At 40.9% G+C, this 8,908-nt stretch overlaps 2 protein-coding genes across 2 annotated transcripts; both read right to left on the reverse strand.

Annotated features, from left to right (window-relative positions):
- Positions 1–3,470: 3,470 nt before the first annotated feature.
- Positions 3,471–4,154, reverse strand: LOC121389282 (2-hydroxyacylsphingosine 1-beta-galactosyltransferase-like; the record flags this gene model as incomplete). Its single annotated transcript, XM_041520878.1, is given in 1 exon segment — positions 3,471–4,154. A coding segment is annotated over 1 exon segment (684 nt), but the record flags the coding sequence as incomplete, so codon positions are not given.
- On the reverse strand, positions 4,145–5,041 carry LOC121389565 (UDP-glucuronosyltransferase 3A2-like). The gene has a single exon (XM_041521241.1). The coding sequence runs from the start codon at positions 4,983–4,985 to the stop codon at positions 4,155–4,157; it is 831 nt and encodes a 276-aa protein (XP_041377175.1). The 5' UTR covers positions 4,986–5,041; the 3' UTR covers positions 4,145–4,154.
- Positions 5,042–8,908: the final 3,867 nt, after the last annotated feature.

An 8,908-nucleotide genomic window follows, 5' to 3' on the forward strand; every position in this document is an offset into this window, starting at 1 on the left:
TTTTATATGCACCATCCCATAGACAGGATAGCACATACCACAGCCTTTATACATCAGTTGTGGTGCACAGGCTGGAACTAGACACAACCCAATGGGTCCACCATGTGGGATCGATCAGTCGACCTACCATGAGCGAACGCTTTACCTCTGAGCTACGTCCCGCTCCATATACAAAAGAAGCCTTAAGTGGGGTTGGGGTTGTGCAGAGGGTCACACCTCCACCAATCGCATGCATACCATATTCTTCTCTCTCTCTCCCTATAACCATATAGCCATAGATTAAAATATGTTGAGTGCGTCGTTACATAAATGACGTCTCTCTCTCTCTCTCTCTCTCTCTCTCTCTCTCTCTCTCTCTCTCTCTCTCTCTCTCTCTCTCTCTCTCTCTGTCTGTCTCTCCCTTCAGCGTGCGCGCTTGTGTATTCCACAATATAATTATAATATTTGATACATATTTTTTTTTCAAACTGAGGTTTTGTCACTTGAACTCCCCACCTGAATCCGCGCCTGCTTCATGTTTACAGAAATGTTCTTAAATATAGGTCATACTACGATTTGTGCCGATAGGACGATAGAACCGAACATTAGTTTGAAACGCACTATAGAATGATGCTTTTGATATGCAAATGACCTTAGTTATTTATAGGAGAAATAACGTGCATTCAAAAGACACAGAGATTTTTAAAAAGTGGAATTAAGTCAACTTCGTGCATTGTATATGATGATTTGTATATAAAACCTGTCGGGGTTTGGGTTTGTTTTCATGTAAATGCAAAGAAAACAAATATCGAATAGGAAATAAACGTACATTTGCAAAAAACGTTGGGTCTAAATAATTGAACAGGATAAGTATTTCTGTCACTACTGTAGAAGGAATTTAAGTCCGGTAGGAATACAAGTCCTAGGATAAAAACAACTTAAAAATAAATCAGGTATGAAAGGCCGGGTAGGATTATGGTTCCTAAGCTATGAAGGTCCTGCGTTCCTTTTACAGCGGCTCCCATCCAGAGCGAAATTTAACAAACTCAATGGGTAAGTGCAAGACAACTATACCCTCTTCTTTCTAGCTAACTACTAATCACTAAGAACTAACCGATTGTCCAGGACAGACAGCCCAAATAGTTGAGGTGTGTCACCAAGACAGCGTGTTTGAACCTTAATTTAATATTAGCACGAAAATAAGTTGCAATGTTTGACTAACATGGGGTTGGGCCATTTGGGCTTACGTCTAAATTCCCGGCTGCTGTATGAAGGAAGAGGAGGGAATGTTTTATCTAACGACGCACTCAACACATTTCACTTACAGTAATATGACGTGGAACATATGGTTAAGGATCACACAGATATTGAGGGAGGAAACCCGCTGTCGCCACTTCATGGGCTATTCCTTTCGATTAGCAGCAAGGGATATTTTATATGCACTATCCAAAGATAGGATAGAACATACCACAGCTTTTGATGTACCAGTCGTGGTGCACTGGCTGGAGCGATAAATAACCCAATGGGCTCACTGACGGGGATCGATCCTAGACAGACCGCGCATCAAGCGAGCGCTTTACCACTGGGCTACGTCTCGTCCCTCGGCTGCTATATGAAGACATATCTAACGGGTCAAATAAAGAATTGCATTCACATAGTCCAAAACAATGCCATGTTCTAAATATGCCTGCCATAAAATATCCTGATTTCATAACTATGGGAATATTGATTATTGATTAAAGGGACATTCCTGAGTTTGCTGCATTGTAAGATGTTTCCTTCTAATAAAATATTTCTACGATTAAACTTACATATTAAAATATGTTCTTGCTTAGAATATCAATGTGTGTTTCTGGTCGTCTTAATATTTGTAAGAAGCACAAACTGGGTTGTGTCTTCAAATAATTTCGTACGTACGAAAACAATTAGTTTAGGAAATAAAATGAAATTTAACCTAGTACAAATATTAAAACGATCGGAAACACGTTTAATATACAGCCACTAATATTTTATGCAGAAAATTATATTTGATATGTAATTAAAATCGTGAAAAAGTATGTGTTGATAATATCTTAAAAATTGCAGCAAACTCAGGAATGTCCCTTTAAGCAGTATTGCCACACATAAATGTAAAATCCAGAGTATTGCCAGACATGAATGTAAAATTCATAGTTTATTGGTGAACCTATAAAAGGGCTTTGCCTGTACCCCCAGTCCGGAACACAGGTCAGGTAAGTGTTCTAATGAAAGTTGTGCCTCGCTTTGGTGTTGGTCCCTTTGATTTTACTCGTGAAGATCCCATAGTTAGACCACGGGCATGTCCAACCTACGTTTTAGCGACTGCTGACTGGCTGAAAAAAGTTACGCCATCAAGTGATGCATAGTTTAGCAGGAAGTAAATTAGAAAATTGTTTTAAAAAAGTAACACTATCACTAACGTTACTAATAAAGTTTCAATATAAATTTGTAAAACATTAAACAATTATTTTAAAAAACCCCAACACACACAAATTAAATTAAATATTATTAATTAGTTTAGCTTCATTTTCTATTACATTACTGATCAGCTGCAACATTTGAAAAGGGCACCTTCAGTATCGAGGGAGTTAGCAGCGTTAATAAGGACACCTATAGTAAGGGCTGTGGAATAGGTGACAGCAGATATCATGGCACACTATACACTTGTCCTTGTTACTATGTTCTGAAGGCATGAAATGTCGTATTTTAACACTTGAAAAAAAAAATTCGGTGAAGCATGCCCCCCCCCCCCCACAAGAGGTTTGGGCCCACATATAGATGTATTTTTATCCACAGACATTCACCCCACCCCCGCGCCCAGTTGAAATACTGTCGGCGGACTCTGATCATTATACCCGTCAACTATAACTTCACATCTATTTTATGACAAGGCCACATGTTTCTAAACCGGTTTACAGTCTAGACTCTAATAGAGTCTGATACTTTAACGGTATGCCAACCCCATTCAGACTGTACGCGTGTAACATCAATGGCGTCATTGCATATTTAGTCTAGACTTTAAAAGTTTCATCACCACGGACTCAGGAATCACACATTTTTTTACCGTCTCCAGACTCAAATACACTCCATTTAGCTGAAATGGTTTATTGTTATTAGTATTACTTTATTTCGTTCTTGCTTTTAAATCTAAATGTCAAGGATATTGAATGAAATGACATTTTCACAAATACGCTGTATCATCCAGGTAGAATCTAAAGCAGCTAGGCAGCTCTCTGTCCATAATATCCCTGTGATGCCATCACACTGGCACTACTAACCTGTGTATATCTAACTGATTGCGTTACTGATTCCAGTCAGCACAGTTCAAGAGAGCAATCATGATATTTGCTAAACGTCCTTTTGGCACTACCATGTGCTAAGATACGATTTTAGGACTAGTCGAAATATTTGCAAACCGTTTTTTTTTTACTTAATCGTGTACATATATACGATGTTGAAAACGTCGTTTAGATTCAGTTGGATTGTTCAGTAACTGACACAGACACAAAAGACTTTCTACAGCAGATGCATCTAAACAGCGCCAACACTCCATAGATTACCAGCAAGGTGAAAGAGAAAATCACAAACCAGAGTTCACCGAGTGTGTACTGAAAATAGTTTAATCTGTTGGTGGGCGGCTTGAGATGTTTGTCCCCATATTTCATCACGTGCTCTATGGCGCTCGCCCCTCTCTCCGCCCCTGTTTCAGGTCTGTCCCTGAAAAGCTGATACATCCGCCGCATATTGGAAGAAATGGACGAGTCGTTCAACACGGATTTTAAGGTTTGAACCATTTCCTCTGATGTTGCAGTTAGAATATCCATAGTTGTCCCGATTCTGTGGTGTTTGACTTTAATGGCCGTTTGAAAGGTGTCTGCGTTCAAAGGTGTGCATATGATGGGAACCGAATGGTATAAGGATTCGAAAAATCAATTTTTACCACAGTGAGACACAAACAGTCGAATGTTTGAATGGGCGAGGACGTCGTTTTGTGGCAACCAGTCTAGAATCTTCACATTGCCTTCTAGTGAGTTTCTGTCTAGTTTGAATATCACGTCATAGGGAAGCTGATTCAACGCAGAGGTCAGCGAAGAAAATTCGATTATCAGTATGCTTCCAAACGAAACCAGAATGACTCCAGTCTTCGAGTTATCGAGCTATGTCTTCAGATCATTAGGTAGAGGTGCTGGTGGGCGAGCTGTCAACCCCCCTATCTGTACGAAGTTGGGGAAGGTAGCTTTCGGATAATCAGCAATGTAGTCAGAATTATCGAGATACAACGACGATTCTCGGATCAGTGTCTGCGGGACAATGTCCGTGAACGGCTCGCCATATTTAGTGAGATCAAACGGAGGCTTAAAGACTTGCAGCATGACAGTTACAAGAATGTAGTGGAAGCTGTTCAATATTCTTTGTAAAGTCGTCATTTCGTTGGTGTACGAGCCAATTGTATGAGGGTAGGTGTATGGCTGGAAAACCTCCCCGCTGTCAAAACCGAAAAACACACTAGAAACAGACACGGTAGCGACACCCAGGTAATACGGAACAAGATAGTAGCAGTGGGCGAATGGAAGACCCTCCGTCATTACTACGTCATATCCGGCCTCTTTCAACTCATCTAGTTGAACTCGGTTTGAGAGCTGGCTGTCACAGATACTGTTAATCATCACGAATATGTCCAGAAGACTTCGAATCATGTTCTTTTCTCTTGTCACTATATTTCTCACTGTGGCACTGTGTGTCTCTTTATAATCTGTCTTGGTGCGTTCGCTCACATCAAACGTTAAACGTTGTATCTTCGAATCCTGTAAACAATATCTTGTATCGAAAAATTCAGGAACGTACGCTGACACGCTGTGCCCTCTCCTGACCAGTTCGTTGCCAATGGCAGCCATTTCCAGACAGTGACTTGTCACTGGAGAAAACGTCATAAGAATTTTAGCAGTCAGCGACACCTGGATCACGGCGAAAAATATCAAAATCTGCATTGTCTTTTGATTCTGAAATAGAAACAGAACAAATTATATTTAATATACCAGCATTAGTTTTATTTCTTGTGGTGGTGGGATGACAACATAATAGTGATTCTTTGCCAAACGATTTTTGATAAAATGTACCCAACATGACTCCGGCCCCCAACTATATTATTGGGGGTTAGAATTCAACTTACTTATATATATATATATATATATATATATATATATATATATATATATATATATATATATATATATATATATATATATATATATGTGGAATCGATGTTGGGAAAGAAGCTGGAGATTGTTTCTAAACAAGGATTTCATGTAGCTTTTAAGTTATATCCAGGGGGTTTTCTTTCATCAAAATTAGTAAAAATTGCAAAAAAACAATGGTCCTTTGCCTTCCTTTTCTTTTCTTTTCTTTAACACTTTGTCAAATATGACTCTGTTTCTTCACAGGAATAGGGATATCGCATGTGGATTATTTTTTTCAGGAATCGACAGTTAACGTGAATTATCCATGACCTGCATACAAACACAACTACGCAAAGAGGGTTCCCGGCTCAAACAAACTAAAATTGGCCACTGCGAACCCTCATGTCGATGTGACCGTGTATCAATCAACAGAGCCTTGTCTGGCTTTAGGATTTAGAACTGCTATACAGCTCCAGTAGTCGAGTGACCCTCTTAAGACCCCGAGATATGAATGATTTGTATTGTTAAGAAGGAAGGAAATGCATTATTCAACGACACACTCAACACATTTTATTTACGGTTATAAGGCGTCAGGCATATGGTTAAAGACTACTCTTTTCGATTAGCAGTAAGGGATCTTTTATATGCACCATCCCACAGATAGGATAGTATATATCACGGCTTATGTTACACCAGTTGTGGAGCACTGGGTGGAACGAGAATTATCCCAATGAGCCCACCGACGGGGACCGATCGCAAACTGACCACGCATCAAGCGAGCGCTTTACTACGCCCCGCCCCCTGTATTGTTAAAGCATCATTATCGCCTAACATCGCCTACCAATTCAAAATGCTAGCCTAAACTATTGTTTTAATAATCCCGTGTTTTATCGCCGCAAAATGTAAACTGTCGAAGGAGCGGAACGTAGCTCTATGGTAAAGCGCTCGCTCGATGCGCGGTCGGTCTGGGGTCGATCCTCGTCGGTGGGTCCATTTGGGCTATATATCGTTCCAGCATACGCACCACGAATGATACGTCAAAGACAGTGGTATGTTCTAGGCTACTCTGCCTGTTGGATAGTGCAAATAAAAATGGTTTCGCTGCTAATGAAACGGGTTTCCTTTCTAAGACTATATAGTGTTCCTAACAGGAGATATGACACGAGGCATCAGGTTACATAGCCATTTACTAGACTGGGGTTTTTTTTTATCAATACTAAACTAAACAGTAAAAGGCGAGTACACAAAAACTCGGACAACTGATAATAAAACATGCGGATTGACAACACTACAGACTATATGTCAAAAATTACCCAAATGTTTAACATCCATTAGCCGATTTTATTAATATATCAATGTGCTCTGGTGGTGCCGTTAAACAAAACAAATTTTAAATTTAAGTAAGACGTTTATCGTTGAGCTAGCGCTATATAACAGTACGCATACCAGAAACACAACTACCTGCCAGAAACTTACCAGTGCAGCCGAATTTCGGGGTGCAAAGAGAGTATCCAGGTCAAATGAACTATACTCGGTATCTGCTGTTCGTGAGGTCGATGTTTCGCTTTGTTATGAATTACGTTAGAATTCCGTATTATAAGGGTACAGCTCCAGTCGGGTGGCCCTCGCATGACCTCGACAGTTGAATGATATGTGTTGTTAAAGCAGCATGCTCGTCTTACTTACTTTATACAAGCTCATACTAGAAAGAAATGTTTTATTTAACGACGCACTCAACACATTTTATTTACGGTTATATGGCGTCAGACATATGGTTAAGGACCACACAGATTTTGAGAGGAAACCCGCTGTCGCCACTGTATGGGCTACTCTTCCGATTAGCAGCAAGGGTTCTTTTATATGCGCTTCCCACAGGCAAGATAGCACAAACCATGGCCTTTGTTGAACCAGTTATGGATCACTGGTCGGTGCAAGTAGTTTACACCTACCCATTGAGCCTTGCGGAGCACTCACTCAGGGTTTGGAGTCGGTATCTGGATTAAAAATCCCATGTCTCGATTGGGATCCGAACCCAGTACCTACCAGCCTGTAGACCGATGGCCTACCACGACGCCACCGAGGCCGGTCAATCTCATACTAATGCAAAATACAAACTCAACTGCAGTTTTAACGTATACGTGTACAATCGCTGGCAACAGTTGTCGCAAAATGTCGTAAACTGTCGCTATGTAACAGTTTGGTTTGTTTAACGACACCACTACACCACAGTGATTAATTAATCATCAGCTATTGGATGTCAAAACATTTGGTAATGTCTGACTCATAGTCATCAGAGGAAACCCACTACATTTTTCCTAATGCAGCAAGGGATCTTTTATATGCATTTTCACACAGACAGGAAAGCACATACCACGGCCTTTGACCAGTTGTGGTGCATTGGTTGGAACGATGAAAACCCAAACAGTTGAATGCATCCATAGAGATGGTACGATCCTGCGACGCAAGCACCTCAAGCTGTGTATTTCTTTAATACTCCCAACTGGATATCCTAGCATAACGAATGCGTTATTTGATTAGGTGTAGATCATTTTGAATTGGTGCATCATGGTCTTGACGTCAATGTATTTCTTCAATCTTAATATCTAAACTGCCAACAGACTGAAAAGCAACCAACACCAAAACATATGTATTGCTGCTTTGTTTGCCGATGATGCGCTCTAGTGGTGTTGATAACCAATGCAAGCTTTAACTTCCATCATTGTGTTTGGAAATCGACTGTATGTTTATGGTCCCGCCCCAAATAGACAGGGAGGGAGGAAGGAAATGTTTTATCTTACGACGCACTCAACACATTTTAATTACGGTCATATGGCGTCGGACATATGGTTAAGGACCACGCAGTTATAGAGAGAGGAAACCCGTTGTCGCTACTTCATGGGCTACTCCTGGTTGACACATACCACGGCCTTTGATGGTGCACTGGCTGGAGCGAGAAATAGCCCAAATGGGTCAACCGACGGGAATCGACCCCAATCCAATCGCGCATCAGTCGAGCGCTTTACCGCTGGGCTATGTATCGCCCCAAACAGAGACAGAAAACAAATTTAACTTTCGTATAGTACTGTACAACTCTGGATGACACGGCAGGTTTACCATGACCTCAATGGTTACATCACTTGACACGTTAACGTAAGTAGGTCTATATACGATACAACGGTTGTAAAACACCTCCATTCAAAACACGCTCACTGGCCTCTGCGGTGTAGTGGTTAAGGAATTGGAATTAAGGCTGATAAATACAGTGTTCGCATATCGGTACCGGCTTCCACCAAGATTGACTTTTAACAACGTGGGTAAGTGTACAGTCATTGCACGGACGTTTTTTCAGGGCCGTACCCGGATCAAAACTCGGGGGGGGGGGGGCACTACATTTTATATATAAATGTAGCATTTTACTAATTAAACCCTGAGATGTGTATGCTATTTTCTGGAGTAAAAAAAAGAAGAGATTCTCGGGGGGGGGGGGGGGGGGGGGGACTGGGTACGGCCCTGTTATTTCACTAACCAACTGCCCTGAATAGATAATCCATATAGCTGAGATGTGTGCCTAGAACCTGCTGTTACAAGGAATAAACAACTACTACTGGTGGGTTTTCAAGCTATATTCACTTGTTAAGTGGCATGAACAAAATCAAAACAGTTTGATCATTTTCTTTTTTTTTCCACCCATACGCCGGAGCAGCTCTTCTGCACCCATTCCCATCTGACCACAT

Source organism: Gigantopelta aegis, chromosome 14 (assembly GCF_016097555.1).
Source record: "Gigantopelta aegis isolate Gae_Host chromosome 14, Gae_host_genome, whole genome shotgun sequence".
NCBI classification, from domain to species: Eukaryota; Metazoa; Mollusca; class Gastropoda; order Neomphalida; family Peltospiridae; genus Gigantopelta; species Gigantopelta aegis.

Bases quoted from the DNA above. Each gene is read 5' to 3' on its own strand.
- LOC121389565 (XM_041521241.1), bottom strand. From the start codon at position 4,985: ATGCAGATTTTGATATTTTTCGCCGTGATCCAGGTGTCGCTGACTGCT.